The following is a 21,326-nucleotide window of genomic DNA, read 5'->3' on the forward strand; positions in this document are numbered from 1 at the left end:
GGCTAAAATCAGGTGAGATTAAGCCCACCATAAATATTCTTTCCCTGGAGTTTTAATTGGCAAACTAGCAGATGGCTAGAAGGTAGAGCAACTCTTATTTAATCCGTTGTTTGTATCTGAGGTATTATGTGATTCTGGAGAGTTTCCTCCATGATTTCATAGGAGGTTGTATTAAAAAGATCCTGTTTGATTTGAGTGTGAACAAAATCAAATAAAAATATCTTTAATTGATGTCTGGTGGTTTTTTGGATGGGTAAGTTTTCTAAACTTGTCAGCAAGGGAACGTGGAATCATTTTAGCGCCTGTCACTGAACTTCGAAGAATAATTCAGTCTTCTAGCCTTCTGGCATTTATTTATTTATAAATGCATCTTCATGCGTTTAATTGGTTTCAGTAAGCTAATTACACAAGCACAGTGTGGCAAGGGATTGATGTGGGTGATTGTTGTTTTCGTCTTTTTTTTTTTCCTTAAGCAGGTCAGGTTGGCCTGAGTCTCAAGTCTAATGAAGACAAACTTTGGCTAATTTCCTTATGTAAGTAGATTTAGTTGATTTTCGAAGACTAAATTCATTAATGAGCTTGGCCCTAGGTCCTCCAAAAATTAAGAAAATAATAAACTGAAATGTTATTTGGTGCTTTAGAGAATGTGAGAGGTGTATGTTTATGATCGCTTATAGAAAAAAAAAAAAAGATCTTTGTCAGTCCTTTATGTAATGAAGCACATTTTGCTAAATTAAAACAGACCTTGCTTTCAAGCATGGCCTGCTTAGTGGGGGGTTTTAGAATTGGATGTTAAGTGAGGCAGCCTGGCTCCTGATTGATGGCCAAGCAGGTACCCTTATAGTGTCTTTGTTTCTGTTGGCAGGGGGAATTTGAACCTTGTTACATCTTTTGACCATGGTTCAGAATCTTCCAAGGTAGTAATTTCAGTCCTGCAATATGGCACAGAAATGAAAGGGTAGCAGAGCTTTTCATACTCTGTATTGTGGTGGTACCAGATGTTCAGATGTCGGTTTTCTCTCTTGTTTCGGTTCAGTCCAGAGGGATTGTATGGAAATGAGCTCTTTATCCATGCTGTTCTTGAAGATTTTGAGATTCAGCTGCTAGTGTTGGGTTCATATTTTTTCATCGATTTCAGCAAAAACTAATCCATTTTGCTTGAGCTCAGAGGACTTCCCCACTTTGTTTCTAAACAGCTGCTTACTGAATTTGCTATGATACCGGACATAGGTGTATGTTTTCATTTTTCAGACATCCTTTCAGTTTAGCATATTAACCACCATTTTTCTGTAAAAGGCAAATACAGAGTCAGTCTGGGGTTCAGTAAGATTTTTGTTGCTGTATTCTGAGGCTGACACTGTGTGTATGCTTTTGAATGGTTTCCAGTGATTGGACGCGCCTAGACCCACTGCTTATTGTCACCACAAACAGCTTAAAGGACTGTAGGACAATCTGGATGTAAGGAATTGCCCATACCTGCCCTTTCATACCATCTTGTATCAAGCTGAAAAAAATGAGACCAAGGCCATCTAGCCTTTTCTGATGAAACCACGAGACCTGTCAATACCAGAAGCCTTCTGTTAATAACCTGAAACAGGTATGGGCTCTCACAATCGCGATACGGTTGTTAAAAGTTTGGACAGTTTCATTAAATCTGGATGTGATGATGTTAATAATAGTAATACAGAGATTATTTTGGTAATATGTGTGTTCACTGATGAATTAAAGCTGTACTATTTTTTAACATTGAAATATTTGGTTTTTTAAATGAATCTTTAGTTTCAATCCTGTAATATTGTGCCAGCATAGGTTTTCTTGCAATGAATATGAAAATGTATTGTTAATGATACTGAGTTTGGCCAGAGACCCTAAATAATATTCAGGGTTTCCATGGTAAAGTGTTTTACTGAATCCTTGTCAAGCTTTTTTTATAAGTTGTGGGTTTGTTTTTTTTTAATGAAGAAAAGCCCTTACCTATCAGTTTCCATATATGCAGTGGTTACTACTAGTGTAGAAATTGCAGGGTTTTTCTGTCATCCGTGCTATGATGTCATGCTATATCCTGTGAGTAAGGTTACATTAATAAACATCATCGAATCAAAAACAGCATGTCTCTGAGAGGCAGACAGGTCTTGCACCTTTTATAAAGATTACAAAAATTGACTTAAAGTTTCAGGGGCTTAATATCTGTCTAGATCTAAAGCTTTGATTCTTAAAACTTCCATTCTGCGGCTGCCTGCATGTGTGTCACTTTTGGACTGAAGATCCTTTACGTGCCTAAAACTCTGCTTTTGGCCAAGCTCTCTATTACCATGGTTTTCATGGTGCTGCTGAGCTTGGCACCTATTAGATATATAGAAAATCTTTTAGGCTCCATTAAATAGATGTTCCTCAATCCGTGTTAGCTGAGATGCGAGCGCCGCTAAGTGAGCTGTGGAGTACAACTTGCGAGGCTTCGTACCAAATGGCCGTAGAAGTAGGGATGCTGCTTCCTGTGACCTGCTGGTTCAGCTGGAGGGCAGGTACCCGGGACGTGGATGAGAGTTTCAAGGTACATCTCCTTTCTCTGGGAAGCATGCAGTAACCGTAAATTTGTAGGTTGCCTGGAGCTGCAGGCATGATCAGCTTGCCTTTTTAAAACTCATCTCTGTATGGAATAGTTAAGAAATTGGAAGAATGAGGGAGAAAATGTGATTGTGACCTAGTGGTTAGATTATACATGTGAAGTAGGGGAAACCTGTTTTTTAATTCCTATGCCATTTAGAATTTCTGTATTTTTATCAAATGAGTATTTGATATTAAACATCTTGAAGCTGGGCCCTTTTTGTGCTTTCTCTGAAATGAGAGATTTGTTCTTTCTCTTTAAAACAAACAAACAAACAAACAAAACCTGGTCCACCTCACTCTGAGATGGCTAAAGACTATGAATTGTAACTGGAAGGAGGTATCTTCTCGAATCTTGGGACAAGTTGTCCGGTACTTAAAGAGGTACGGGATGAAGACAAACTCCTCAGCCTTTCCTCTTGTCTGTCTGTAGTTACTGCCGCTCTAATTGCTGCCCAGTGTGTATCCTCTTTCTAAGCATCTAAATCTTCTCTTGCCTTTTTTTTTTTTTTTATTCCAGAAGTTTAATTCAGACTGTGGATTTTGCTACGCAACCAGGTGCTAGGTACCTGTAAATCTAGTTCTGAATCTTCAGATGTGTGTACTAACATACATATGTGCCCATTGCTGTTTACCTGTCTTGAACTAGCAAATACTTTGGTGGCCCTATGCATTGTTCCAGCTTTCTCATATGTGTATGCAAGTTGTGGGTGCGCTTACAAGATTGCCTTAGAGCGAGTGCTTCATGTGAGGGCTCTCATATTTATGTCCAGGAAATTCAGGAGAGAATTTGGACCCTGTTGGCATGTCTTACTTGGGAGTACTCAGTAAAGTGAGCATCCTAGGTATGTTCTGCACACAAGGTAACACTTTGTTTGGACGCACGAAAGTCCCAGTGGATATACGTTGTCCAGGATTTCCAAGCATCAAGCAGCCACATTAGAGCTACCACCTGACTATGCTGCTCAGCATCTGAAAATTCCAGGCAAATGGCCAAATTTATCTTTTTCTTTTTTTGCCTGGACAGAATTTCTGTGTGGAAAAAAAGGGCTGTGTCTGGAGAAACCTGGGCATCTGTCATCTTTACCTCAGATTATTGAGCCTCTCTGTGATGAAATACAAAATAGAGTGCAAGTGTGAAAAGTTCCTTGTTTTAAACAGAAGCCATTTTTCCATTTCATAATTCTTGATGGTGTTTCTGTTGTCAAGATTAGATTCAGATGAAGAGAAGGTTATTAACTGGAGAAACTCATTCTGATGCCATTGCAAGTGGAACTAATTTCAGTACATAAGATGTTGACAGATTTCAGATTTTTTACATTTTATATGCTACCAAGAATTCTGTTTGGTTGCTTTAAATCCTGTCACATTGCCACAATTAATTACTAGTATTTTTGCCTTGCAATTGAAGTGATTACAAGCGTGTAATTTAGCTTCAGGCAGCTTTTAGCCAAAACATAATTTAATATCCAGCTGTTTTTCCCCTCACCTCCCTCAAGCACCAGAAGACATCTAGCTTTCCAGACTCTTCTTGTGAAGCCAATAGCCATGGTGTCAGCAGATTGAAGCTCAAACAGAAGTACTGGGGCCCCAGTCCCTAGACCACATTTTTCTGCAGTTCTTGACTTGTAGATCACTATAGTTTTTACCACAAAGTGTTGAAAACCCTTTGTCCAGGAATGTTTCAGTTTTAAGTGCAATCTCTGTCTAAAGGGACCTTCACTTTCTTCTCCGTTGCATTTTGAGGCTAGAAAGACTCAAGTCAGTTGGTTCTTTGCACACTACAGCTATGCGGCAGTCTGAAAAAGTGGAGCCCAAACTTGTATCTGGAGTACAACCACTAATGAGGGGAAAATGCATAATCTGTCTTTCTTCAAATATCCGTCACTGCAGAAAGCATTTATAAGTTCGCTTGTGATTCAATAGGTGATACATTTTCCCTGGAGTCAGCACTGAACCTCCTGTATGTTGTGTCAGGCAGTGCTTAGCTGCCTTTTTTTTGATGAGGCATAAAAATGAGACTTTGCCTTTAGAACCTTAATGAGTGCTGAAATTAATGTTGTAGCTGGTACAACATCATGTCTTGACTCCCTGGAGCGCAGCTCAAGGAGGGTAGAAGGTATCTGAGATTGTATGTTGTCCCTGTGCGAGTAGATGGGCAGCTATGGGGTCAAGAAAATCATGAGCTCTCCCTAACAAAGACTATGTGTGCTGTTCATACAGCCTACCAAGCGTAAGCTCTGGGATGATTCGGAGCAGGAGACTAATTTCGGTATTCCTAGAGAAACCTCTCTTTCTTCATTGATTACAGAGAGAATGTAGGAATACAAGCTTTCTGGATACTGCAGAGAGAAGAGAGCTGACTTGTCTTATTAATATCTAAAATGTATTAATTAAAATCTTCTTCATTCATAATTCCCACTGAATTTAATAGAATTGTTTTTTTAATGTTGGATGTTTAGCCCTTATAAGTACATCTGGCATAATAGGAAAACAGTAACTTTGTCACTCATGTTTTAAATTTAATTGTACCAGATCTTATCATTATAACTTTCTCTAACGTACTCATTAGAATGTCTGAGCCTTTGGCAAGTAAACCTGTTATTTATTAAAAATAGTGGCAAAATATCTTTCAAAAGAAAATAGTGCATGATGTAAAAATGTGTAGCAAATTCTAGTAATCTAAAATATAGGTAATTTGGAAGATGAAAAGCTTTCTGTAAGTGCAAAGTATTAGAATAGGCTTTTTCTTCTTACTGTAAAACTGCACTAGATGTCAGTGTGGAAAGTATTTTTACATAAATGCTATGTGGACTGTAGAATGAGAAGTGTTAATTCCTGTAACACATGCAGAATTAGGATGGCACTTACTAGAATTTGGTAGTTGGGGGGTTTCTCAATACATAGTTTATTTGCAGAACGCGGTTTCGGGACAATCGAAGCAATTTTGGTAAGTTTGCACTCAATTCTGAAAATTGTTTCTGTTCAAATAGACATAAAAAAGTGAAAATTTGTTTCAGTACTTACAGAAAGTTTTGAGATTTGTATTATAAATCAAAATGACATTTTAAAACATAATGAAAAACAGTTTTTAGGGTTAAAAAACAGCTGAGTCTTTGGTTTTGTTTTATACTGTTGATTGTTTTCAGTCAGCAAAAATTTTAATGTATATTTTCTTGCTGTTGGTTTGTGAAGCTGGACTTGTTTGTATGAGGGTAGCAAGTATATTTCCACATGGCTCAAGACAGGGCTTAGGCATTAACTTACGCATTTAGAAAAGAGAAAAATGCATATATATTTATATATATTTAAGTTTGATGAAGGAAAGCATTCCTAATCTGTAAGTGTGCTTTTACAGCAATGAAAAGATTAAGATGAGAGGAACATAGACTGCTTGCATGCTGGCTTCAACTGCCAATTCACGATTTTTCTCTTGAAGTTACTTGCTTTTAATAGAAACTTAAGTGACCTTTCTGGTGTTTGGAGTTACCATGAAGAGGTTGATTCTGTCCAGAGTTAGGATATGACTAAGGGAGTTATAAGGAAAAACTTAAACTATATGTGCGCTATTTTTCCAGCTTTAACTTGCATAGTATGCACATACTCATTCAAAAGCAATCTTTTAAAAATATGATAAAAAATGTTGGCTCTGCAGGAGTTGCATCCAAAAATTGTATTTTCTCTTTATTATTTCCAGCTATTAAGCATCTTCCATTTAGAGGCAAAAAGGGATTTTTTTCCCTAAATGCTGGCGTCACAAACTCACACTCTACGCGAGTCCTTACATAAACCTTAGGTATTCTTTCACTAGCATGTCCATTGTTGTCAGTAAGTTGGCGCAGATGGAACCAATTAATCCTATAATTTTGATATAGCAAATCATTCTTTAGTAGATATTCAAGAACTCTTATTAAAGTTCCTTTTGTATTTGTGCAACTTTTATTCAAAGTAAAAGCTTTTGCCAATAAAGATCACACGATTCACCTGGCAAAAAAGGACCTGGGGGTGTTGGTTGACAGCTGGTTGAATATGAGCCAGTAATATGCCCAGGTGGCCAAGGCAGGCAACAGCATCCTGGGCTGTATCAAAAATAGTGTGGCCAGCAGGACCAGGGAGGTGATAGTGCCCCTGTACTTGGCACTGGGGAGGCCGCATCTCGAATACTGTGTTCGGTTTTGGGCCCCTCACTACAAGAAGGACATTGAGGTGGTGGAGCGTGTCCAAAGAAGGGCAACGAAGCTGGTGAAGGGTCTAGAGCACAAGTCCTATGAGGAGCAACTGAGGGAACTGGGATTGTTTAGCGTGGAGAAGAGGAGTCTGAGGGGAGACCTTATTGCTCTCTACAACTACCGGAAAGGAGGCTGTAGCGAGGTGGGGGTCGGTCTCTTCTCCCAAGTAACAAGCAATAGGACAAGAGGAAACGGCCTCAAGCTGCGCCAGGGGAGGTTTAGGTTGGATATTAGGAAAAACTTCTTCACCAAAAGGGTTGTCAGGCACTGGAAGAGGCTGCCCAGGGCAGTGGTTGAGTCCCCATCCCTGGAGGTATTTAAAAGACGGGTAGATGTGGTGCTTAGGGACATGGTTTAGTGGTGGACTTGGCAGTGCTAGGTTAACGGTTGGACTCGATGCTCTTGAAAGTCTTTTCCAACCTAAAGCCATTCTATGATTCTGAATGCAGGAGTTTGACATTTTTCACATTAGAATTGGACTTTCCTTTTGCATACATTGGTTAATGCTGTACTAACATTAACTGAATAACATGGTGATGGGTTAACTGAAATATGCAGAAAATGCATTTGAAAATGTATATGTCAAATATATATATTAACAGCAGACACGTTTTAAGGAATTTTGAGAGGTTTGTTAAATCGTTGCAAAGAGCTCGCATGTAAGTTAAGGGATGATGAAACCGATATTTAAGAACTTAAAATCTTTTAATAGATTTCATTAATTTTTCATAAATTATACCCATGCTTTGAGGTGAAGAAACGGAACTTTTTAAGTACTGCTTTACGTAACATTTCCTTTTTCTGAACCAATAACTTAAGGGTGTTTAGTTTATGTCCTGTACTTCATGAGGTTTAAGTGGCTGTAGCAGGACAGGTATAGCATGCTAAAGAGGCTTTACAAGGCACCTGGGGAAATTGTCTTTTAATGTTTTTCTTATTCCTCTTGCTGTTTTCTCTGTCCATGTTTCGTGATGGCTGACTCAGCAAATTCTGCAACTCTTGTTCCAGGCTAAGAATCTTCTTTGTGGCCAGTGGTCCACATTTTGGCCCACAGGAAAGAATGTGTTACTACCTTACTTTTCACCCCTTTCTGTGATGCATTAAATCCTCTGACAGTAACTCAGGCTGAACCACCCTTGCCTTTCTTGCATAATTTGCAGCATAGATTTTCAGCATGTTCTATCCAGTTCACCTGGGAGGTCTTATACTTTTGTTTCTTGTTTGGAAGAAAGTATAAAGGAAATTTGGGAAAAACTGCACAGCATACTTAGCAAGTTCCTCCCTTTGTACTATTGGGTTGCAGGGCAATCAAAACATAGCAAAGCCCAGCCTTGAGATCCTGTATTGGAGAGCTCTGCCATTCTGACTTTAAGGTGAGAGGTGTGGTTGGGTCTATACTTCACACTGGCTCATCTGTATGCATGCAGCAAAATTTGCTTTTCCTTGCAGGGACCTTTCAAAAACATCAAGAGTCTTGTTGTTAGTTCCAGAGATGTGGGTTTTTTTCTCTATTGGAATATTTTATTTTATATCGGAAGGAACAGTTTGTGCACTGAATTTTACTGTGAAATGAAATTTATGGTAGCATACTCAGAGCCAAGGTTTAAGGCACTAATTTATGTTTTATAAATCAAATAAATAAATGTGCACCTGCAAATCAAGGTGGATACGAAAGCATACAAATCATTGATTAAATGCTTGAGTACATTCTTCTCAGAACTGAAAGCTGTAGAACCCTTGTTAGTTTTGATGACCTTATATATGGGAAATCTAGATATGCTTAAGTGCTTGCTGAAGTATGGGATGGTTTGGTTGTCATATTAGCCTTTAACTTAATAACTTGCATTTCCAATGGCATTATCATGTGAAAATGTATGGTCCAGAGTTTGGGATTGTAGGTCTTTTTTTGATCCATCTGGAAGCAAGTAGAAGATTTGGATTTTGAGAGATCACAGGTGCACCGTGTACCGTAACTCTGGGAACTGCTGCTGTAATAAGATTTTATATTGCTCCTTTGGAAATGTCTGCATTGATTTCTGTCAGAGGCTGGATGAAATATTTTTTTTGTTTAACTGTTTGTGTTCTATGCAGATCTTAAGAAGGGGTCAAAGGACACAAAGCCAGGTTTTGCATCTAGTCTCGGCTGTCTCCCCAGTGTTCAGAAGTATTCCTATCCAAGTGTATGCAGTAGCCTTACCTAAGTGTTTTTCATGTTTAAATATTATAAATAATGTAGTTAAAGGATGTTGTGAATGAAGTTGCACAAAATGATATGTTTTGCCTTGCCCTTCTCTGTTACCAAAGACTGTGTGCCAAAGAGTTTGGCATGAGTACAACCTTTCTTGTGCTTTACAACCTTTACAAGCTTTGTTCCTTTAATTCCTTAAGTAGAACGGTGCTCAGCTTGACTGTAGTTTATACTGTGTTTCCTGAGTTCTGGGATTTATCCTTTCTTGTCCATAGCTTCTCACTCTGCTCATAAACCACAATTTGGGATATTTATGACACAGACTTTTGTAACAATTTATGGGAGTCTTTTCTTCTCAAGGAAGATTAAAGTTGACTTATGCACGCAAGATTGCTGATTTTCCATTTAGAGGAGTTAGGCATATGATAAATGTTTTCGAAGAAGATACTCTATTGGGAGAGCCAGAACTAGTGGTTCTGGTTTATTCTAAGTTTAAAAAATGGGTGGGAAGAACAAAATTAAGAATTTCATATAAACGGTCATTTTGTGGACTGTCTGTGTTGTGGATACTTCAGGAGAATTGTCCCCCATCTATTTATGCTGCTGTGAGCAGATAAAAAGAAAAAAGCTTAATTCATGTTCATTACATTCAACGTCCTTCCCCGTTTCCAAAGTAAAAGCTGAAATCTTTCTCAGTGGAATATTATTTTGTGGAGGATAGGGTAGGAAAGGATACTCATGTTTTAGCAAAAATAACTAACTAGTGTTAGGTTAGAAACCACTAGAAATCTTTTACCACCTTTTGGAAATGCTTGCTAGAGGGAAAGTTTTGTAAGACTTTAGCATACAAACATTTGGTCAATACATGCCAGTCTCTGGACACAAGTATACAACTTACTGCACTGACTTGTGTGAGAGGAGACTCTTAAAAGCACAGTCCTCTTCTCATGACATGGCTGTGTCCTGACAGTTTCCTTGTGTATTAATTGAACCCTTAATTTTAGAAGATGTAATATATTTGAGACTTGGTTTGCGCTAAAACCCATGGCCACAAATAGTAAGTGGACAAATAAATACTAATGGTTATAGCTGAGATAGAGACTGCTTGTGAAAATGGACTATTTAAATTACAGATCCAGGCATATATGTATTGTGGACGACTGGGATGCTACCCTGAAAATTAGAACATGAAACAACTTGCTTCTCCTCTCTGAGTGCTGAACAGGAGCGACACTGCTAATCTGTTTTGTATTCCTGTGTTTCATAGAATCATAAAACAGTTTGGGTTGGAAAGGACCTTTAAAGGTCATCTAGTCCAACCCCCCTGCAATGAGCAGGCACATCTTCAACTAGATCAGGTTGCTCAGAGCCCCATCCAGCCTGACCTTGAATGTTTCCAGGGATGGGGCATCTACCACCTCTCTGGGCAACCTGTTCCAGTGTTTCACCACACTCATTGTAAAAAATTTCTTCCTTATATCTAATCTAAATCTACCCTCTTTTAGTTTAAAACCATTACCCCTTGTCGTATCGCAGCAGGCCCTACTAAAAAGTCTGTCCCCATCTTTGTTATAAGCCCCCTTTAAGTACTGAAAGGCTGCAATAAGGTCTCCCTGGAACCTTCCCTTCTCCAGGCTGAACAACCCCACCTCTCTCAGCCTGTCCTCATAGGAGAGGTGTTCCAGCCCTCTGAACGTCAAAAGGGGATAGTGATGGCGTTCTTTGGGTTCCTTTGTGGAAGAGCTGTCCTTTCCATATCCTGGAGGTAAAGTTAGTGACATTCACAAATTTCACAGTTGCTCTCTGTCTGTATTATTTGCTTCTGAACTGAAATGAACTGTGGTCACTGAGGATCAGTGCAAAATTGTTAGCTAGAGAATTTTTTTAGTAGCAGCACATTTAGGTTTATAACTGTACCAGAAATATTTGTGTCACAAACAAAAATTTCCCTTTACTGAAACAAGCATAGAGAGGCCAACAGTTTATCACAGTGCACCCCAAGAGTCCCTGGTTTGGTAGGGGCTGCAAGCACCAGGTATTCCTGGTTTGTTCTGAAGCAACGCCCCTTGTCTGCACCCCAAGGTGCACCTTTTTTTCCACCTAGAAATTCCATCTAGGTTTTAATTTAAAAACCGAAATGTCAGCCTTAAAATGAGATGTGGCAGCCACATTTTAAAAGATTTTTAGGTACTTAGAGCATTAAATAGTTGCCTACTACGACTTCTAAGAATATTTTTGTGCTTAACCCCTATTATTTTTAGCCACCTAAGAATTTTTTTTTAAAGTCTGTATCTTTGGGAACCTTTTGAAGTTAAGCAAAGGTAAATCTGAAAGAACAGTGGAATGTGAAATGGGACAAAATTCTGTTTTGAAAACTTTGCTCTTAAACCTTTTTTGAGATTTGTCTATATACCTGCCCTTGCACATTGAATTGATGTAATATGAAATAAGCCTGTATAGTGCAAAATACTCTGAGAATGTTTCATTCATTTTGGCTGCAAGCACTACATAGGGGGGAAAAAAAACCATAGCTCAGAAAAAAAAATAGTAAAGCCTTGAAAAATGGTATTTACAGTATTGGTTTTGAAGCCTTGCAGACAGCATCTCATGAAAGCTGTCTGAATACTTGCATCAAGTATTTCAATAGTTTTTCAGTAAGAATTTAATATGAAGTTATGCTGTGATTATAAGTCCACACATCTTTGAATTCCATATTTAGAGACAAAGCCTGAATTTAAATGGATCTTAAAGAAGCATCTGAGATTATGCCTGACAAGAAGGAGTCCTCTAGTGTAACGGGATATCATTTTCTGTTCGTTCCTGCCTCCTAAATAATGGTGCAGAGGGCACTGCCAGGCTGTTACGGCATTTGGGTTTTGTCTGCCGCCTCCATCGTATTTACTAATAGAGATTTGTATTCATAATTTAGCTGATGATTCATTTGCCGGTACATAGCTGAATACTTCTAGCTCGTTTGGCAGTATGCGTTTTGGCATAGCAGTCATCGTGGAAGCAAAACGTATGTGTTTGTGTTTGGATCTTGTGGCAGATGTGTAATATAAAGGAGCTACCGCTTTGGCACGGGCACTTTCCTGGCTCTGCCCACATTTTAAGTGTTCCCTGGTTATGATCTGTGATCGTCGCTCGTATTGATGTTTATCTGCCTTTTCAGAATGAAAACAGCACTGTTCTGTTTTCCTTTTTTTGTTCTTGTGATGTTGCAAAGACAGTGCAGCATGGTACAAACACCGTGGAAACAGAACTTTATAATACACTTTTTCTCAACTGCCGTATTGGTTCTGAAAACAATTTGTAACCTGTCTGTCTCCATTTGGCAACTGAAAAGCAGGGGTTTGCAACCAGGGCTTTCGAACATGCAGATGACTCAATTTCTATGCAGAGTCAAGTATGTTTCAATTATTCTACATGGGTAATTATGTAGGGAACAAAAAAGGTAAAGATAAGAGGAAATACATACTTGGTCCCCCCCTTTCTTTTTGTGGAACTTCGAGCAAAGTAACATGATCTGCAGAGTGGACTTAAGTCTTTCACGTGCCTGAATGTTAAATATTAAGAGCTTGTCAAAACGTGTGTATAGTTTGCCCTCAAAACAGGGTTTAACTTCTCTTTTTTTGGTAAGTTAATTTGCTGAATAAAATTCCTGCTTCTAATGAAGAAGCAGTTTCTCTTCATTTCTCATTTACAGGGTAACTTTTTCCTGAGAAATTTCAACTAGCCTCCTTAATTTCTGCATTTTTGTCAATATTAAAACTACAGTATCAAACAGTTGTGAGTGTTGGGATGCTGTGTCTGAGTTTCAGCTAGTCGTCTCCCTTCATGCAAGCAGAGGAGAACAAATACACGAGGAAGTCTGAGGACAGAAGGGTCTGGAAGGGAGGAGAAGCAGCAGTAACTTCACTGCTTGTTTCCCTTTACCTTACACAAATGTGGCCATGCAAACACCACACATTAAACAAACACGCTAAAATAAAATTTTATAATGGGCATATTGAGCTGTCTTTGTAAGTTAAATTCTCGCTGTGGTTAATTAAGTAAAAATGCTGCTCTAACTACGTTGTCTTGGGTGCCTTATTATTAAATGAAGGGAAAACATAGGAGGAAATAAAACTTTCTTGCTTCTTTACTTGCTGTAAGATTTATTTCCCCTTGTCCATACATGTGTTGAAAGAACACCAAGCATAACAAATAGTGTTTGCATTTAGTTCTGAATAACAGTGAGGTCCACGATCACTCTTACCTCTGTGAAAGCAAGCTCCAAAGCCTGTCTGGCTGCCCAAAGAGTTTGTGTTTCTGCACGTGATGGATGGGTTCGTTGTTCTAATGAAGCATGGCTGTTGTTGGAGGTCGTGGTCACAGAAGGAGAGAGGCAATCCATCTTTAATGAGGGGCAGTTCTATGGAGGCCTTGAATGCCAAGGCAGAGATGGAGAATTTCATTTTTTATTTGATGTAGAGGGCCAGTGCAGAGACGGTACCTTGTTCTACAAGGGATTTTTTTTTATTACAAAGAACGGGGGAGCTGTATCCTGTACAAACTTTAACCATTTTAGATGTTTTGGCTTAGTTCCCAAGTGTAATGAGTTTGGAGGTTGAAAATGCATGTATTCCTATGGCCAGATCTCTGATCAGATAGGGAAATCAAACCTCTGGCCATGCACAGATGGTGTTAGACTCGCCTGTCTGAGCATCCTTAGGAACTGAGGTCTCACAGGCTGCATACTAACTAGCAGGCAGTGTCTGTAATCAAGGGGAACATTACGGCCCAGGGAAATTCCTCAGAGCAATTCCCATCAATAGAGTTAGTAGGTGTGTATTTTAAGTACCTCTGAGGATCAGGAGCTTGTGTTGGGGCAGAATCTGACAGTGGATCTTCTCATTGACCAGGCAAATTCTATAACTTGTGTTGCTTCCTTTTTCTTTTCTAGACTGCTTATAGACATTTGAGGTTGGTGCTGATGAGGGTAACTGAGCCCTTTTCATTCAAATCAAGAAGAAACAAATTAAGAATAACAACTTTTCTTCACTGAACTAGTCATAGTTGGACTACTGTACCATGGATGTAGAACTAAACACGTAACCAGTCTCCTTACACATCTGGTTTGTTTAACACTGGTTGTATTTAAGGTCTGAAAATGAGAATGTTTTCTCATGGTAGATTTATTTGATATTTTAATTGATTAGCCTAAAGACTGTGTCTGACTACCGCATATGTGGCTGATGTCTGTTTGAGGAGAACATAAAACACTTTCTCTAAGCATGAAGAATGCTAATTTTCTTTTTCCCCTTTGCTTCTATTCTTAGGCCTGTGGGAGACAGATGTTACTTAGCAAAGGGAGGGATGAGCGTAACTTCTGGGCTCAGAAGACGTTAAAACATGGAACACGCGTGCTATGATTCACTGACATTTCTGTTCTTAGATTTGTTCTTTGAACAAACTTCTCTGAAAGGTGGCAGGAATCACCAGCATTGTCAGTACAGAATCAAAACTAGGAAAGAGCTGTGTGTTCACCAGAAAATTGGAAGTTTGACTCGTGCTTAGACTTTGAAAACCAGAATATATTGCATACCTATTCACTGAACACAACATTCAGGAGTAAAATATGTAATGTGATCACAATTTTCTTTTTCTTGGTCTTTCTTGTTTCATTTGTTTAAGGCTTTAGTTTGACAGTTTCAAACTAAACAGTTACAGATTTAAGTATCTAAGGTAATGCAATTTTAGTGCCAGTTACAAATGTGCTTCCTTTTTGACTTGAAAAGTTTGGCCGTTGACCTGTCTCTTTTCAGCCCAATTCTTGTGCTGTGTTCCTCATCCTGGTATCTGAACGAACAGCACATAAACTCATTTAGAGGAGAGGAGGGTTTGCATGTACCAATATTTAGTTTCTTTGAGGTTAAGATTTCTTTAAAAAAAATTCTTGAAAGCAAACATTTTTGCTGTATTCTTGTTTGTCTTGCAGGTTGATCCAGCTTTGAAAGAAAAGTTAAAACAGAACACTGTGACACTGGAATCTGAATATGAGGTAAAATAAATTTGTTGCTTAGGGCTCATAACCTTGGCTACCCTTGATTACCCTGGCCGCTGGTGGGTTGTATCTGTCCCTAACTAAAATTAGATCAGCCATCTGCCTTTGACTCACTGATGTCCAATAAAAACAAGGTTTTATGTAAAGAAAGGCTTTTGAACACGCAGTGCTTCTTTCTGAACACAGCTTTACTTTGATGTCCAGGTGCCAAGTACAGTGATAGAAATAAATTCCACTGTTTCTGTGGTTAACCTAGTCTATAAATGTAGAGCTGATGTTGACCTTAGATGGAATGTGTATACGTATATGTCAACACTTCTGTTGCATGAGTTTTGATGATCTTTAGACCAAATTACAGAACAATGTGCTTGATGTGCTTTCTGTTATTTCTTGCTTCTGAAACTTAGGTGTCTTTCAAACAACTGCCGTTCCTTTTTCACTGCTTCAGAAAAATTTGCAGAGAAATATTTCACTCTTTCCTCAACAATGCATTTTCTTCAAACATTACTGGGCTCCAAAATGGCTGTTTTGGCCAGTTTGATATCCAGAGTTTCATAAATCTTCAGGCCTGCAAAAAGCCACATTAGGAAAACTGGATAAAGCCTCCCTGCATCCAGAAATAAAGGATAAAACTATTCAAGACAATTTTTAATGTTTTAAAATGACTTGGATCAAATGTCCAGCTAACATTTTATCTATCTCTATGGTCTTCATGCTGAACACAGGTTTTCTTTTTTTACACAAGCCTTTGAAGAGCTTGATTGCACCCATAGCTCTCATACTTAGGTGTCCAAATGGCAGTACATGGTCTTGCTAATAAAACCTTTCTGTTATATTACTCTTTTGTGATTTGTCTGAAATAAAAATAAAACTTACCTTTTGTATTTTTACATGCCTAATTTCACAGAATATCTGCCTACCTGCCAGGTTTGTGATAGTGTTTCACTATTATTGCAAACAGTTTTGGGCCGTCCCACTGCTACAAAGAACTGTGTTTTATGATGTAGAGAATAAAAAGATTTGATCCCTGAGTACATATGGAAAGCTCCAATGGAAACTCAAAACATACAAATCCATTAAGTTCTGATTGCCTCTGGGATTATTGTGTCTCTCACTTTCCATAGAATATACAGTAAGGCTGCTCTGATTTATTTATGTGGAAGAACTACAAGCAGTAGAAAGAACCACATATCTCTGTTTAACTCACTACCTAACCTCAAAATCAACTGATCTATTTTCAGAGATGTCTTGCTTTCTTTCCAGAAGATAAGTAAATAGTTGAAGGATAATATTTAAATGGCCATAATTGCATTAGCTTTATGGATAAATCAATGGTAATAAAATACAACTAGCATAACAACATATTACAAGCCTACTTGGGTAATGAGTCTCCTTCCTGATGGACAGAAATGACAGAAGCAATGTTATTTTTTTCTTAATCTACACTGCAGAGAATTTCCAGGCCGAAATTCTTCCAAAGTAGTGTTTGAGTCTTATAGAGGGCAGACCAGTTCAACAAAACAAATGGATTTGCATTTCCACATAGTGAAAATAGATTCCGATTATTGTTTTGAACTCTGATCTCAATGTATGCTTTACTGTGGGCACCAACTTGCACGCACTAGGCATATTCATTTCTTGCTTCAGTGAAACTTGTGGAACTACCAACATTCACGCACACACTTCACAGGCTCTACACAGTGTGTGACAATTTTAATCAACGTTACCTCTGTATTCTGGTGGACAAAATCTAACCAGTGACTGAGTTACAGCAGACATTTAGGAGAGCAGTTTTCTGTGGACCCTGTATGTTCCAGGCTAGGGGGTTTTTGGTGATTTTTTTTTCCCCTTTATTTTTTTTACTTGTCCAAAATACAGCTCTTAAGAACATCTTCTAATTCTATATATAGGTCACATTGGAGGATTAGACTGGTGGCTGTTACTAAATATGGTATAATAAGAGATCAAGGGCAGTTAAAAAAAAAAAAAAGTTGCTGCTTTGATATGTAAAGCCTTATTTTACAATATTATTAGCATTGTATCTGCAGCTGTTACTGAGGATACCAAGCCAGCTCTTTTGAAGCATGGTTGCCTGATGCATGCAAATTTCTATTGGCCCTCCCTAAGACTTTTAAAAATATCTTCTTGTCCTTACAGAAATGTACATATTGAATGCATACTGAATTATTTTAGAATGTCATAATTTCTGCTATAAGCATACACCTTTATGGGCATATTGCAAAAGATAAAGACATTTCCAATATTTCAAACATGTTGAAGTCTGCATTTTGTCTCCAATGTGGTGGTGGTGATGAAAAAAGCTGTAATCACAGGTTTAATCAATTTACTGTGAGGAAGTTAACATACAGACATTTTCTGACCACCTAATTTACTACATTATATCTTCTCAAACTATACAAAATGTACTTTATTTCATATAGGAGTGTTTCTGGCCAGGATGCTATTTTGAGGAAGAAAGAATTTGCATGTGTAATTTGTATTGCATTTCTTATATCTCAGATCTGTTAATAACGCCATTTCTCTTGTGCCTTGGGACATGCCGGAGGAGCAAGCTACCTTTGTCTGTGTTCTCCATTGTTTATGCATTCCTCTCACACGCTTACGTGTCCTCATATGGCCAATTAGTCCTTGCTGCTCCCCTTTGCCTGATAAATCATGGCTCTGTCCACTAGCGACACTGGTACTAATGTGAATGTAGTTCTGCTGCTGAGCTGGGCCTTGTAGAACACACTGTAAAAAAAATGTCAAGTGTTTGACCTGTGACAAAAGCCTAGAGAATTGTATTTGAAAGCACAAGAACATTGTTTGAAAGAGGAGATAAAAAACTGATTAGTGTGATGAGTGAAAAACATTCTTGTGGATGTTTAACAATCACAGTACGTTCCTTTTCATTGGTTTAAATGCAATCTCAAAATAACATTCCTTATTCTAGCGCTTGGTTTCTGTACTTCTGTGAAATTAATGGTCTATTACACACTAAAAAATGTGGCCTGAGCCAGTTACATCAGACCCCAAAATAAAGAATTGTTGTTTAGGGTTTTTCAAGAAAATAAAAACATCTTTAAGAAGAATTTATTAACATTTTACAATGGAAAAATCAGTTAAGTTTGAATCAAATATGTGATATCCAATGGGAACCGGTGGCAATTGAAGGCAGAGGAAAATAATATCACAATAAATAAAAAATGTGAAGGATTGCTATGGAAACAGTAAATGAGAAGTTATAAAGCAGAGAAGATTGTTAGAAGACGCTAAGGATGTCAGAGAGTTGTCTGATAAGTAAGCTGACAAGGATATGGGTAAGAGGATGGTGTTGCAGCAAACTAAGACTAAAATAACGAGGATGTAAAATTATGAGTAACCACGTTGGCAAAGTAGCAACAGTAAAAAAAATATATTTGTATTTCTTTTAGAGGAAAAAGTCCTTTGTATTCAAATCAGAAGAGACAAGGGATGTACTTCCAAACCTCCTCATAACCAAACAAGATGTTGTTAATATCTGTGAGGCTCTGACGGTTTATAGCCCAGTTCCAAGAAAATGCTTGGAAGACTTCGGTGGCTTCTGAAAATCTCAGTCTGGGAATGATGGTTCTCTGGGAATCGTCACTGGGCAGGAAGGTGATATTTTTAAGTGTTCTGTGAGATGAGGGACATATCTGGGCAATATTGAGTACATTTTTCAGTGATATGAAAGAAATTGTAAAATCACTACTGATGTGCAAGTGACACTAAAGTATTGAAATAATAAAAGTGTGGCAAGGCAAGGACAGAGAGCTGTTCATACTACTTGATAAGCTGGGCCCATTAAATGAGCAAAGTACTCTTTAAAGTAGCCAAAGTTATTTGTTTAAAAAACTGGAAATGCAGGCCAGAGTGGACTGCATTATGGAAAGCAGCAACTCTGGAAAAGATTTAGATGTCAGTGAATAAATAATTCAGATTGATCTTCTACTGTGATGCTGTGGCACAAAGAGCTAATTCAGTCTTTATGAACCTAAACAGGAATGGTAGATGGTAGGAAGAGGTGATTTTACTTCTGAGTGTGGCACTGATGAGGATGTTACCAAAATACTGGATCTCCTTCTGGTGTCCACGTTTTGACCAGGACTTTAAAAATGGGATAGGTTGTAAAACAGGCTGAATATATTAAGTTAGGGCTTGAGAAAATGCCTGAGAAGAAACTTTAAAAAGTAAATCTTTTTAAAGGTACCAAAAAGAATATTAGTTATATATAAATACCTTCATAAGAAGAAAGTGCTAGCTATTGAAGATTTTTTTTTTTTTATTGCTGCAAAGATACTAAAATTAGAAGTAAGGTCCATTATTAATAGATGGGAACATCATTTGAACACAACAGCAAGAAAAAGGAGTTCTCTGTCTTTCAGAGTATCAAAACTGTAAAACTTTAAAAAGTTTTCCTTCAACTGGTTGCAAGCTATTGGGCTCAGCATGGGATAAGTGAGGGAATATGCTGGTCTATGAATAGTCAGTCTAGAGAATGCTGCTTTCTTGGCTTAAAGTATATGAATATTGAGCAGTTTTTGTTCCTCATAATTTGATAAATCACAAAAGGTCAACATTAGCTCTGGACAAACGTTGTGTAACTGTTTGTCCTGAGAATTACAGCAAAAGTATTGTAATTGTAGTATTAAAAAGTTTATTCAGGACAGTTCAAAAAGTAAAAGCAGGTATATGGAGAGGTGGCTTGGGAATATAACCTGTATATTTATTGTCTTCAGAGTAAAAGAAGAGTTTGAGTAAGCTCTTCTAAAAAAGATTCAAGCCACTTAATGCTCATTTGACTTAACTTCAGGGATTGTAGTGCCAGCAGAATGGATGAAACATTTTTCCAGGAAGGGACAGTGTAGTAACATAGTAATTTATAGTATTAAATAGATGCATCAAAGTGTGTGGACATGAGGATTACTCTAGAAGGAAGATAATTCCTGGATGCCAGTAGTTGAAATCTGCAAGTATCTTGTTGCTGCCATTATCAGTACTAGATGATTACCGATTTTGCTGCTGTTTAAGAATTAACAGATTAGCGTATTGAATTGATTTACTTCAGTGTCTGTGAAGATACTAGTGGCTAAATACCTTGAGCTGTTTGAGAGATGACAAAGATGTTGGGAAAAAAAATCCGTCCTTATTGACTGTTGTGACACTAAATGAGGCTGAGATATTCTTCTTTCTCCCTTTGGTCACTCTGTCCCTTCCATGCTCTCTTCTTTGTCGGTATGTTGTCCAGCCTAGCCATTAGATTCCGACTGTCCTCCAGGTTGTGTCTGGGATGAGCGGAGTTTCTTGCATTTCAGTTTATTCACATCTAAAATGGTCTTGAGAGTTTTTATTTCGCTGTGAGTCTTTACCACTTAATGTTTGGTAGAGAAGGAGAAAGTGGTGTTAGTTTATCATTAATGGAAACTGCCATGGGTAAGACAGGGAAAGGATTTTAGTTGAAATAGTTTGTGCTAGGCATTTTATTCTGAATGGGTGTATAGTCCATAACCAAGCTATAGTTTGCTCCTTTTCTTATTGACATCTCAAAAGTCTTGTCTGCCATAGTTCAAAATGTGATCAAAGAAACACAAGAAGGTGAAATTTGATGATGAGTATGGCACAGGAAGAGTTCTGGTGGAAAAGCCTTCTTGCAGGAAGACAGATATTTAGCCTCCAGAGGAAAGTTCACAGGGTATCGCTTTTTACTGGTCTTATTTCTAGAATTCATCTCTATTAAATAGTCCTGTAAATTCTTTCCTGGTCATGTTCATAACATATCTCTTTGCACAGTATTTTCCTTTACTGTGAACTGTTTCTTTCACGTCTGTTGCATTTGCGCTTTTCTTATCCCATAAGAAGACACTGATTTCTCATAGATGGAAAATGAAGTGAGGCAGTTAACAGTGCAATCCGACAGCAAACATGGTCGGGATGTACAAATGCCTGTTATAAATAATCTCTTCTCCTCACCTTTCTCCTCTCTCCCAAATAGAATCCTTTGTACCAGCTTGTGCTCCCTGTATGCTTTTTTTGGGTAATTTCCTCTGGAATTAACCAGAGGAACTGACCAACTCTTACCATGTCAGGGCCAGCACCATGTGCTGTCTCAGTCACAAAAAAAAAAAAAAAAAAAAGTTTGAGTAGGGAAAGTGGCATCCACACAGCATGGCTGAATTGTTTCATTTATTGTCCTAAGGGATGCTGCTAGCTTCTACCAGGCAGTATTGGGAACATTTTC

At 38.1% G+C, this 21,326-nt stretch overlaps 1 protein-coding gene across 2 annotated transcripts in view; it reads left to right on the forward strand.

Annotated features, from left to right (window-relative positions):
* COX16 (cytochrome c oxidase assembly factor COX16) overlaps positions 1-21,326 on the forward strand; it is a 52,730-nt gene that overhangs the window by 21,897 nt on the left and 9,507 nt on the right. The window contains exon 3 of one of the 2 annotated variants that reach the window (XM_087746451.1): positions 15,002-15,064. The exons of the other annotated variant lie outside the window; for it this stretch is intronic. Within the exon in view, the coding sequence (XP_087602577.1) occupies positions 15,002-15,064 (63 nt within the window). The remainder of the gene's footprint in view (positions 1-15,001; positions 15,065-21,326) is intronic. 2 annotated transcript variants of the gene reach the window in all.

Source organism: Nipponia nippon, unplaced genomic scaffold, assembly GCF_047370975.1.
Source record: "Nipponia nippon isolate SJK-2023a ecotype South Korea unplaced genomic scaffold, ASM4737097v1 scaffold_10, whole genome shotgun sequence".
NCBI lineage: Eukaryota > Metazoa > Chordata > Aves > Pelecaniformes > Threskiornithidae > Nipponia > Nipponia nippon.